Raw genomic sequence first — 12,909 nt, forward strand, 5'->3', positions numbered from 1 at the left:
GCGCAGCCCTTTCCCATCACAACTCACCCCCGAGATAAAGTGACATCTCTGAGCTTACCGCAACATAAGAGGAAAAGCGTCCGCAGGAGTTTTTCATCCACAAAAATGCAGCAGAAGTGAACTGGCTTGCGAGACGGACTCATTTGACTTGACACTGTCTGTCGTTCCGCAACAAAAGTCATTCATTGGCATTTACTGGGGCATATTGCAACACACAGAAAGATAAATGGGGGGGGGGGGGGGGGGGCTGAGGAGTTACTTGAACAATGACTTGCCGTTTGCAGTGGTGCAGAATCGGACTGCATCGTACTCGTTGAGTTGTGTCTAACGGCGCGGCTAAACTTCCAGTCGGCGGAACTTTGGAGAAATCCTCATTTCGAACCCAGGATGCGACAAGCATCAAGCGCTCTTACTGTTATTGTTCTTTTCGTCTCGAGAGATTGGGGACGAGCGTGCCCAGGAGCAACCACAGTACAATGAACAATAGTCCTTGTAAATTGTTGCCACACCATCATCATCATCATCATCATCATCATGTGTCAGCCATAAGTCTGGCAAAAATCAAATCCCAGTACAAGCGGGCGCAGTACAACTGCGGGCTTAGTTGCTGCCGTTTCAGAACCCCCGAAGCTGATGCCAAGTCCGGACTTGCCCGCCCGCGCGAGGTTCACTTGTCAATCCGGGAGGCTCATCCAGACAATGTGGCGTTTATTTGACTCATCCGACAACATGTCCTGAGAGTGACATACCTTGCGCGTTCATCACCCAGAGAAAATATTCACTCCAATTTATCTTGTTGCGTAACATCGGCACAGATCCGACTCCCGTTTTCATGCCCAAAGTTGTGCCAGGTGGGCTGGACTGGATTTGGGGATTTTTGCGAGCGCACACAACCTGGTGCATTTACAAACAGGCGTTTTGCGCTGTTGTGGGTGTGAACACTGCCGATTTGATTGATGGCATTTCTACGGTATTTATTCAACCCAAACGGTTGGCTCAAAAGATGAATGTACAAAACAACCCGTCTTTTGGGATTTTGTGGGGGGGGACCACCTTGTGTAGGGTTTGGATGTTTTTTTTAAATTTTGCATGCACTCCCTTGTTTGAGAGGAGACGAGCACTTTTTCTACCGTCCCTCGCGACGCCGCGTTGCGCTTGTTAACGCTTCATAACTGCACTCCAAGTGGAAGTGGAGAGGCAGAAGAGTTGAAGACATCCTTTATTTGTCCCACACTGGGGAGTTTGTTTAACAGGCGAATAATGAGCGACTACCCTCGATAGAGCCAAATCTAAACTGCCGACCCGTGACAGGCTGCTCTCACAGCGTGAGAAATGGGCCTCTTTCCATGCCAAGAACGCGGGTGGCCCGCCGCGTGTATTTGAGGAGCGCGACCGGTTACGGCACCGACGATTTCAAGATTGGAAAACAAATAAGAGGATCTTCAAAAGAATCGTAAAATGCGGAGGGAGCCAATGAAGGGACGCCAGATTCAGAGTGACAAGTAGCAGTCGAAAGGCAAGCAGCAGCAGCAGCAGCATTCTGGAGCCAACTAAGAAGTTCCCTTGCGCACATCAAATAAGATCCAGATTCCTTTTGCCATTCAATCTCTAGCCTTATTAACTCTACAATTAGAAAGGAAAAAAGGGGGGGGGGGCATCTGACCATGCAGAGTTGCCACTGTCGTCGTGAAGTTGCTGGAAATGTTACAAAATTGTCATCATACTGTAAAGCTGACTCACCAGCCCGACATTTTTGTACAGTGGTGCATTGAGCGCCCCGAGCTAAGCGCCGCTTAAGTGTGTCGAGGCATTGTGTAACGCAATCAAGAGTCATTGTGGAGAAGAGAGCGCGCCGCGCGCTCGGCTTTCCGCTCGCACTCGAAGGGGATTTCGCCTCCGCGGGCTTCAAACGGCTGAGTCAAAGGGTCAGGCTATGCGCGAGATAGCAGCCACTCGTGCGAGGGCTTGTGAGTCACGGCGCCGTGGCGACACTCAAGACGCCATGTGTTTCCAGGCGCTTCGACCGGGGACAAATGCGCCCGCCGTCGGTTTGTTTCGCAAGTGTCGGTCGGCTCGCTGACCGGGGCCGCCGTGAGCGGGAAACGTGGTCAACACAAACCATTGTGCTAAAGTAAAACATTCACAATCATGGAAGAAAATGACTGTCCAATCACAGTGTCTGATACGGCGACAGGGACCGGGGCCAGACGAGTATCCGTGAGTACTAAAGGGTGAATACTGGTAGTAATGGTATCGGGCTGAAAAAAGTCGTATCGAAACGACAACTGATAAGAAAAAAAAGTACATGTCCATAGACGTATGTAAATGTGACCATTAAAAGTCTTTATATTTATGTACGAGGTCACAGTTTTTATGTTCAACAAAGCGTTATTACACATCAGTTACTGCTCCAGATGCCTCGTATAGATTGCTTCGGTTTGGCAAGATAGAAAAACGGGGAGAAAAAATGTCGTATTCAATTGAAGAAAAGTTCAAGTCCATCACGGAATCGAGTCTCCTCCCACCGCGAGCACAACTTTTGGAAAGTGGAAGAGAGAGAGAAAAAAAAGTCTTCCTCTCGCGATAGTACCTCGCTTATACAGCCGCCATATTGTGCGACAGTATTATGATTCGTATCTACTGGAAGTGAGGAAAAAGAGAAAAGTGAAGGGCCGTCGAGGGGAGGGGAGGGGGGCTAAAGAAGAAGAGCTGTCAAAAAGGTATTGCCGTGTCCGTCTCAAAGCGGAGGGCTGGGGCTCGCTTCCCCCCCCCCCCTCCCTCGCCCCCCTCCCTCCCCGAGCGTTATTTCGAGGACACATTAAGGCCCGGGGCCTCGGAAGCAACTTCGCTTTTCGTCTGCCCGATACTGGTTGGAGCTTTCCCGGGTTCTCGTGTGCCAGCGCCCCGGCCCTCTGGAGGTCCGGCGGCGTTCAGGGCTGTCGAACGCGACCCGAGCCGAGGCGAGGCGGCGGACACGGCGAAAGTCCAAGTAAGTTGGCCGCAACAACTTTTTTTTTTTTTTTTTTTTTTACCTGTTAGCACACACCCCTGTACGATGAACAACAATCGCGCTATTCCTTGATTTGCGGTTTAGAAGTACTTTCGCTACATTTCAGCCATCGGCGCTACTAACTTTGCTGAATTTGTTCAAGGAAAGAAAAAAAGCGAGAAAACTCGAGAGGTGCGGAAAAAAGTTCCAGTAGTCGGCTAGCTACGTTAGCCGACTCACTTTTGGAAGTGGGAGGCGAGCTCGTGTTGCTCGCTTCGTGTCCTGCATCTTTTCAAATGGAAACGTTCCCCTAATGTTGCAGGTCGTCCGAGGCGACCCCCCCCCCCTCATTGAGCTCAGTGTCTGAATGGATGGAAAGGTTCAACGATGAATTGGCGGCTGCGCCCGTTACCCGCACTGCTTCGCAACGCTCCTCCTCCGTCATTATTAACGGCGACACTCGTTTCTTTCGATGCACGCCGCGGTTGTGCGCTTGAGTGCGGTCTTCACATGTTGCTTTGACCATTTGTGCATGTGAAGACCGAGATTGGTGGTGGTGGTGGTGGGGGGGGTATCACCTCACACCTGCTAGCATGAAAGACAAGTCACAGGCTGGTCTCAGTCCTCTCAGACGGAGATTTGACCAAAGACTGAATTTGGCATGGCCACATCATTTCATCGACTGTGCTTGTCGATGAGAAAAGACGCGGCACGAGAAGGTTGCGTCTTTGCTCGCGCGAAGCACGCCGAGTTGCCTTGGATACGAAATGTACGATATCAATCAAACCTATTGACGGGACTTCAACTAAAGATTCTTTGGGCAATTCAAGCCGTCATCCTGGCGCTCACCTATTGGTTGTGGGTCGTGTCACGTCGCCGCAAAACTCGTGGCGATATCAAACGCGTTGGATCATGTCGTAAGGCCGAGACGAGGATGACTGATGGAAAACAACGGAGACGTTCTAGGATGGAGACGATGAGAACGTGCTGTGACTCCAGGAAAGCGCTTACGCTTCCTTCCCGCTTTGAGTTTTTTTTTTTTGGGAGGGGGGGGACAAATCAGGAGGTTTAAACGCGCCTTTAGAGACGATCCAATGAGATTGGCTGTAAACGCTGTGTTGGCTGACAGCGTTTGCACTGGCAAAGAATAAGGATGCTCCCATGAGCTTGCCGTATGGACGCTAGCGCGGGCGTGACTCCATCTACCGCGGAGGCTCTTTGCGCGGCGCCGTGGCTTTGTTTGAATCCAAGTAAAATCGCTTTGGTGGACCGGCGTCTCTTTTTCCAAACTCCTAACTAAGAAGAATCACCGGTGGCGCCTTTCACAATGGGTTCCGCTGCGGCTTGAAGTCACCTATTTCACGTGAGCGCGTCTCAGTTCGCATCCGGAGGAAAAAGAGAAGTGCTGCTCACGGTCGCCTCCTTTATTTCCTGAAAACACACACGCACGCACACGCGCTCTCATATGCACAGTTGAGTCCACCACAACAAGCGTGACTAAGACACAATACTTGGAGTATAAATGGACAGGAAGTGACTCCAAATACTTTGAACAGCATATCAACTGTTATGACCACAGATGCCGACAGCCGCTTTTAGCCTCTTACTGTGTGTGTGTGTATTTTTATGATATGTATAAATATATCGATCTATCTGAACGTCTTTGGCTGATGAGCCAAGCCAAAGTTTGAAGAAGAAACACAAACAGCAGCAAGTGTCGTCGACAGTTTGCGAGCATCCCCGGCTCACTTGAGAGCACCATCGGGGTTCTTCTGAATCCAGAATGCAAGCCACCCCCCCCCCCCCACACCCCTCCCTCTGCATTAACGCAGTGCGACCTCGTTCCCACGCACCTCGAGGGACATCGCAAATCTTGACGCGAGTACGGTAGTTAATGGCACTATAGCGCTTGAGATTGATTGATGGCCGCTCATTGGCAACAAGGCGGGGCGCCAAAATCGGCAAACTAAAGCAAAAATGCGAGCGATGCGCACGTGTAAGCCAAAACGGCGCTCGCTAACTCTGGCTGACGAGTGGCTTTGAATTCTTTTTTTTCTTTACAGAGGGTCTGTGATTTGGAGATTGGGGTTGCGCAGAGGAAGACTTTACGTAAGTCGTCGATAGAACAAAGGAAGTCACGCCTCGTACGGGATACAGCGAAGCGTCCCAAGCCGACAGTCGAGTGGCAACGGCCGCTTTGCAAACGTACGCGGCGCTCTTCACGTGGCCGCGGCCTTTCCGTGCCTCGCAACGGTCGCCATCATTTGAACAAATCACTCAACGTGCCGTTGAACACGACAAGCGCGTCGAGCGACGGGGCTGCCAAAAAGCACTTTGGAGGTCCGACACGCTCGCCGCTGACATTTTGAACGATTGCCGGCACTTTGTTCCCACGTCATCCCTCCGTCACTCTCCCGAAATTCAAATTTTAAAAATGACATCCGTGTGACGGTTGCATGCGGTGTCGGTGGATTAGTTGCGGCGAAACCTTGGGCGAGTAGCCTCGCTCCTCAGAGCCTTCAAAGCCGTCTCCGCCGACACGGGACGTGCCCCCGTCACACGGCGATGACGCGGCTTCAAAGCCCGAGGAGGCGGGGCCGGGACGGTTTAGCATGAAATGATCACAGCGCCGCGTCCGAGTGCCTCTCGCCAAAGCGGGGCCTGATGCCCCCGTTGAGGCTTCCCGACCGGCTCGGTGAGGTAGAAAGGTGCAAAGTCGCTGGGAAATTCATCGGGGAGTCATTTCTCCGGGACCGTCGGCAGAAGTTTGAAAGGGCGGAGCTTATGGAGACTGCGCTTTCCAAACATTCGGATCCATCCCGAGCCGCAACCCGCTTCTGCGACAACGTGAGTGACGGCCGACGGGAATATGGCCGCGTCCTGTGTGCTCCTTGAACTCATTCACTCCCAAAGACGTTATGAAACGTCTTTTCAGACTTGGTCCACAATTGGCTGCTACTGAACGAGTTGACGTGCAGAGCGAGAGAGAGAGCGAGCGAGACTTCCTCTGATAAGAAGCGTCTTCCAAAGCACCCCAGTTTGCATTTTCACATTCGGCTTCCTCTGTGCAGTTGCATTGTGGCCGTAAACAAAAGATACTCGGATGTTTTTTTTCTGGGGTGGGGGGGGGGGTTATTGAACATAAAACATATACAGTAATAGTTTGACAGAAAATAAGGTCGATAAAAAGAAGGAAATTGGTCTTCATTCAACACAGTTCTTATGTTGTTGAGGTGGAGTGCGCTAACGTTGCGAGCTAAGAAAAAGTCTTTGTTGCGCTCCCGGTCCCTCACCGTGCTTGTTTTTTTTGGGGGGGGGGGTTTCCCCTTCACAGGAAGACTTTCAAGATGAAGGCTTTTTGCTGCCGCAACTAAGTGGAGAGTGCGCCCACCGCAACAAGTCGTCCCGACCTGGCAACAGACGAATGGCCCAGGGAAGCCACCACATTGACATTCAGGTTTTGCGGGACCTGCGCCAGAAGTTCCCTGAAGTCCCCGAGGGGGTGGTGTCCCACTGTGTTCTGCAGGTAAAGCCTTTTAGAACGGGGGGGGCTGGGGGCCGGAGTGGGGCGATATCGGCCCCACTACGGGCCGATACTCTTGTGTATCGGCCCGCAGTGGAGCGTCAAGCCTCCTCCTTCCTCACATCGGCTGGGAAAGACGCGAGCGCAATCCCAACACGAGTCAGAGAGGAAATGACAAGATGGGATGATCAGGCCGGACTGGAAAATGAGGCCCTATTTCGACCTCCTGACGCGCAAGACGCTAACCTCCCAATCTCTCTCTCTCTTTCTCTTTCTCTCTCTCTCTCTGTCAGAATAACAACAATTTGGACGCGTGCTGCGAATATTTGTCCCAGGTCAGTCCGGGCTACTTGTACGGCGAGGAGGCCAAGGTCCACTTTTGCGAGGGGCCGCGCAATCACATGACCCAGCTGAACCTGGGCCCGCAGTCTCACAATGCGCACGCGGCCCCGCCGCGGGACGGCCTGAGGATGAACGGCGGCCGCGCGCCGGCCCGCGGCCCCGGCCCGGACGCCTCGGAGCCCCCGCGCAAGCCGCGGCCCCCGCAGCACCTGGGACTCTACCCGCCGGGCGCCAAAGGAGCGGGCGGGGCCCCGCAGCAGGCGGCGCCGCGCTTCAACCCCATCACGGTGACGCTGGCGCCTCACATCCAGACGGGCCGCAGCACGCCCACGTCCTTGCACATCCACGGCGGGCCGCAGTCGGGCCTGAGCAGTCCGCAGGGCAACTCCATCTACATCCGGCCCTACGTGAGCCAGTGCGCCGGCGGGCGGGGCGGGGGGGCCCCCGCCGCCCAGCCTCCCGGCCAGCAGCTCTACCAGATCTGCCACCCTGCGCCGCCCCCGCCTTCGCACGGGCAGGGCCACCGCACGTCTCACGTCTACGTGCCCATCGGCTCGCCCACCAATTCGCAGGCGCCCTCGGCGTTCCCCCCCGGGGGGCAGCCGTCCCCGTCCTCCTGCTCGTCGTCCTCGTCGTCGTCCTCGTCGTCGTCCTCCGTCATGCCCGCCTCGCTCTCCGCCGTCAGCCAGTACAACATCCAGAACATCTGCACGGGCCCGCGCAAGAACCAGATCGAGATCAAACTGGAGTCCCCCCAGAGGAGCAACTGTGCCACTGCGACGGCCGTGCTGCGGGCGGCCGGCGGCGCCGGCGGGGGCGGCGGCTCCCGTTCGGCATCCGCCTCCTCCTCCTGCCCTTCGTCCTCCTCGGCCGGGGCCCCCGCCCTCCCCAGCGCGCCGCTCTCCATCGGGGGCTCGGGTCTGAGCCGCAGCCAGCCCACCGTCTACATCTCGGCGAGCCCGCCCTCCCCCGCCCCCGCCCCTCCCGAGGAGGCGGCGTCCCGCTCCCAGCCCAAGTTTTACATTTCGGCCAACTCCTCGGCCGAGGACGGCGGCGCTCGGAACCCCCCCACGGTCTACATCTCGGCTAACCCTCCGTTGCAGGGGCCGGCGGGCGGCAGGAGCGTCGGGGGCCAGGTGAGCATGGGCCCCGCCTACATCCACCACCATCCGCCCAAATCCCGGGCCTCGGCGGGAGTGGGGGGCGGCGCCGCCTCCTCGCCACGCGTGGTGGTGACTCAGCCCAACACCAAATATACTTTTAAAATCACTGTGTCCCCCAACAAGCCCCCCGCCGTGTCCCCCGGGGTCGTGTCCCCGACCTTTGAGCCCAACAATCTCCTGGGCCTCCCGCCGGAGCACCGCTTTGCCGAGCCGGACCCCCTCCGCCTCTCGGAGCCGCTCTCGCCGGCCGGCGAGCGAGCCGGCGAGCCGCGCCGACTCAGCGTGGGCTCCGACGACGCCGCCTACACGCAAGGTAGGGCGCCGCCGCAGCGCAAATGCTTTGCACGTCGGGCGGGCGACGGTTTACAAAAACTTGAGTTGGCGTGTCAGCGCACCCCCGTTGGAGATTTGCCGCCTTGTTAAGGGCCTTCCTTTATGACTCGATCAATGGCGTGCGCGACGTAAAAGCCGACTCTCTTGACACGTTCGTTTTCAGGATGAAAGCCTTGCTCGGTTTTTCTTTTGAAATCCTCCCGACAAGTCGCAATTGTTTTTCCATGGGTCCCTGCCAAGAAGCTCACTCCGCCGCAACGCAGGCTCTTTGAGAAACAGTTGCCGGCAATGCGAGAGCGGGCCGCCAAAAGCAGAGGCGGCTCGCCGGGCGTCCCGCCGGGGACGACTTGAGCGACGACAACAGCGTTTCCTTATTTGGGCTTTTGACTAAATTGCATGCGAGTCACATTCTGAAATTGCATGGCAGGCCCTCCTGACAGAGGGGGGAAGGGGGGGTGAGCTGTGACTTATTGATCCAGGCGCAAGTTTGTTGACGCTTTGTCTTTGTCTCAGCCCTGTTGGTCCATCAGAAGGCCCGCATGGAGCGGCTGTGGCACGAACTGGAGCTGAAGAAAAAGAAGCTGGAGAAGCTAAAAGAGGAGGTCAACGAGATGGAGAACGACCTGACCAGGAGACGACTGGAGAGATCCAACTCGGCCTCCCAAATCCCTTCGGTGAGATTATTTCAAAACCAATCGCAAGCTTGGTTTGGCCAAGCGCCGGCACGTCTGCGCCCGGCAAAGCGCCGGAAGCTTTTTCCAAACGTTGCCTGCGATCTAAGCGTCTCACCCGCTGCGGTTCCCAGATGGAGGAGATGAAGCAGCTGCGATGCAAAAACCGCCTGCTCCAGATCGACATCGACTGCCTCAGCAAGGAAATTGACCTCCTGCAAAAAAGAGGTAAGCCTCGCGGCCCTTTTGCCAGCCGAGCCCCCCGGTGAACCTGGCGGCGTGTTCCTCTTGCGCGGCAGACGCTCCCACTTTGGCGGAGCAGGAGGAAGACGAGGGCACGCAGTGGAGCTGCACGGGCTGCACCTTCCTCAACCACCCGGCCCTCAACCGCTGTGAAGAGTGCGACCTCCTACGGGACTTTTGAGCCGCCTGCTTGAATCGCAGAAGAGAACCGGGGGGGCGCTGGGATTCTGTCCCTCCTGGGATGGCCTCTTTTCTCCATCTTTAGTTTTTTGCTGACCCCACCCCACTGAAGTTTGCGGCATGCTGTCCTCCTGAAGCTTTGACTGGATACCGTTTACAGCTTGTGGTTTTTTTCCCCCCCCTCAAGGCAGGCACCGGTGGATAATACCTCACGTTAGACACTCAGATCGCGTGGGGTCTTTTTTTTTTTTTTCTGCCCCCGCTCAAGGTCCCCTTCCCTCATTGGGAGGCGGGGGCGGGGGGGATACCTCGCTGCTCCCACTCACTCACAGTATTACGAGCGTGACCCCTCGCAGTGTCACATCCTCACCGCAGGCGCCGACGTGACGTGTCTTTGGCCCGACGGGAGTCCCCCTTCACCCCCCGGTGGCTTGCCGCGGGGATTTGGCAATGTCGGTCCGCGGCGCTCCATCCAAAGGGAAGACCAACGGACCACTCGTGGAGCTGATTTGCCGTTTGTAGAGGATGCTAAAGGGCAATCTGGCAGCCCGGCTGCCCCCCCCCCCCCCCCCCCCGTCTCGTTTGACGATATTCCTTCCCTTTGACTTCAAAAATGAAAAAAAAATGCATGCTTTGTGTACAGAAAGTGCCTTTTTACTGTACATAATTTCCAAATGCGCCTTCTTCCTCACACTATGAATCACCTTTATTCCCTGTAAGTATAGCGAGCAACTTTATTACTTGTTGAGTTTCCCTCTTATTCATTGGCTAAGTGACCCCCCCCCCCCCCCCCCCCCACCACCACACCACCTCCCCCTTTGTAAGCGTGTCGGTTGATTTCTGCGAGACTTTGAGAGCACGAAAGAATCTCACCGTCATCAGAAAGCGCCACCTGCCGCGAGTTCATCGACACTGGCGTCAACCGCTTGCGGTTTCGGAGGAGGCAAAGCGGCGCCGCACCCCCCCGCCCCCTTCCCACTGCACCGAAAATATTGGAAATCACAATTACGATCTGTGTTTTTTTGAATTATTATTATTATTTTTAAATCTGACAACTGGAATGTGGGTTTAATATTTGGGGACAGCAACCCCACCTCAGTGCAAAAAGACATTTCCAGTACAATCGTCACAGCGGAGTTCCTTGGAACAGTTAACGAAATTGTCCTGTCCTGTTTGTTATTATGCTCTTTTTTGTTTTTTGTTTTTGGAGGTACTGAGATTCATAGTGAATATGTCAAAAGTGTCCTGAATAAAGGTCCGAATTTTTACATTGAGGGAAACTATAAAAAGCACAACTTGACTGTTCACTTTGTACCGTTTGGCTCAGATCATCCTCAAGCTTTTCTTGGTGGGGGGAGAGGGGGGGCTTCTACTTAACCTGAATGTGGAATTGTTATATTTTCTGATTTGGGCCTTTGCGTTTAACATTGAAATCTCTTTGCATTTGTTCCTTCGGAACGATGAAATCGATATCATGTCATCGTTTTCTTACAAAATTGAAATCCATCCCAAAAAAAAGAACAGAAGAACAAAGTGTCGCAATGCACATCGAAAAACATTTCGGCTTGATCTGCACCGCGGTGGGAAGAGGCGGTTTATTTGGTTTCATCAAATGGAGAAAAGTCATAATTGCAACATCCAAAATGTGTCTTTGTTTCTACCCGAGAAAACTTTCTTTGTAACAGATAAGTTATTTGTAAAAAAAAAAAAAAAAAAGATAATAATACAAACTCCTCATAAAAAAAGGGAAACAAAAATGGATTCCGATTTTTGGGAAAACGTACGGGTTTGGCTGTTGTTTTGTCCACGACGTGGCAGTTAATGGCTTCGTTTCAAGGTGTCGCGTATGAATTCCATCCAGCCATCATCTTTTCGTTTGCCACCTTACTGTCATACAAGTACGACTTGTCAAGCAGCCACCATCTAACGCATCGTCAAAGCGTCAACTCGGACTGAGCCTTTGACCCCAGAAGATCAATTGATAAGTGCAAGTCTCAACTCTTGACCTTTTGACTTTTTGATTTTCACGCAAGACTCAACTGGCAGAAAACAAGGGAGGCCCGACTGGAGTCCCATCAAACAACCGGCGAGCTCTCTGCATGAAATGTTGCCAAACAGCTGAAGTACCCACCGGAGAAACGGAACTCCGGTAAAAATGACATTTATCCAAAGTACTTTTTTTTCTCTCCTTCCAAGCTTTTCAAACTACATTGCGGCAGTTTGTCATTTCGCTATACAGGCAAGGGTCTAAATGAATGCTTAAAGACGGTCAATGCTCCAGGATGATTCTTTTTGTTGCATGCATTGCCTTCGATTGGGACGCTGCCCCCACCAACATGGCTGCCACGTAGACATGCCACAAGCCAAATAGCTGACAAGAGAGTCATCCTAACTCGAATCACCCACAACGTGCTCGTCTTTTCGATACTCGTGTAAATCTCAAGTCCTGTCTCGTAGGCCCACCCAGGTGTCAAGTCCAGGCCCAGAAAGTCAAAAAAACTCAACTGTCACAGTTTGGCTTTAACCACAGGTGCTTCTACTCAACCGGCAGGTAGGGGAGCTCGTTGACTTGCTGACCAAAAGAGTAGACTTGGTCCACTTCTGCATGGTTGCCCAAGCTTTTTTGACCGAATATCGACTTTTTAAGCGACCGGCCTCCCGCGACCCGTTACCGCACGTGCACGGGTAAACAAACACGCACGCGTGCCATGTTGCGCAACAATACAATACAGTACTCAATACATTCTGATTTACAGCCAAACGGCCCTCAAACATGAACAAAACAATACCAGAGCTTGTGACTTTGCAAAAAGGACTCGCTGCCTACCTGAGTGGAGACTTGACGCGGCGGCATGGGACGCACTTCGTCAGCGTGTTCACTGCACGATCACAATCGTAGTCCCGTTTGAAAATGCGACTCCTGGCGCTGCAATATTCCCGTTCTTTGCCAGTGCCATCGGTGAATTGCAGATGAAACAAACTTTGCATGAGAATTGAAAAAAAACAAACCCAAAAAGATCCATGGCAAGAGCTCTGATCGCAGGTTGCAAGTGCAGACAGCCGAGCGCTAACAACTTCCGGTGATGCAGGTGCCGCGCCGCCGTAGGTTAAAGGTCACCTACTTTGTTATATTATTTTTTTTTCAAGTTTGTATTCCGGTGACTTTCATAACCACTGACGATATTTTTAGAAATAACAAACTTCAAATTTTCGATTCAGCCAAGAACTTGTTTTGTAATTGGCAATTCACTCCATTTGCTGTCTGGCACCTGGCCGGCCACGGTGTACATTTTCTCCATCTTTTACATCCCGAGTCCACGGTCCGCCTTCCATTTTTCAGCGGCCCGCAACATGACCAAACAAACTAAAATGACATTTGACCGTGGCCGCAAGGTTAGTTCGAAAAGGTGAAGGTGGGCAGAGTGAGAAGAAAGGTCGCCGTCAAACTTTTCTCCATATCGGAAG

General features: G+C 53.5%; 1 protein-coding gene across 1 annotated transcript; it reads left to right on the forward strand.

The window, feature by feature from the left end:
• The first annotated feature begins 2,494 nt into the window (after positions 1-2,494).
• On the forward strand, positions 2,495-11,174 carry tab2 (TGF-beta activated kinase 1 (MAP3K7) binding protein 2). The gene is given in 6 exon segments (XM_052052067.1): positions 2,495-2,989; positions 6,324-6,515; positions 6,806-8,330; positions 8,864-9,024; positions 9,156-9,270; positions 9,273-11,174. Coding segments are annotated over 5 exon segments (2,076 nt in total). The 5' UTR covers positions 2,495-2,989; positions 6,324-6,413; the 3' UTR covers positions 9,446-11,174.
• Positions 11,175-12,909: the final 1,735 nt, after the last annotated feature.

This window comes from Hippocampus zosterae, chromosome 19 (genome assembly GCF_025434085.1).
Source record: "Hippocampus zosterae strain Florida chromosome 19, ASM2543408v3, whole genome shotgun sequence".
NCBI classification, from domain to species: Eukaryota; Metazoa; Chordata; class Actinopteri; order Syngnathiformes; family Syngnathidae; genus Hippocampus; species Hippocampus zosterae.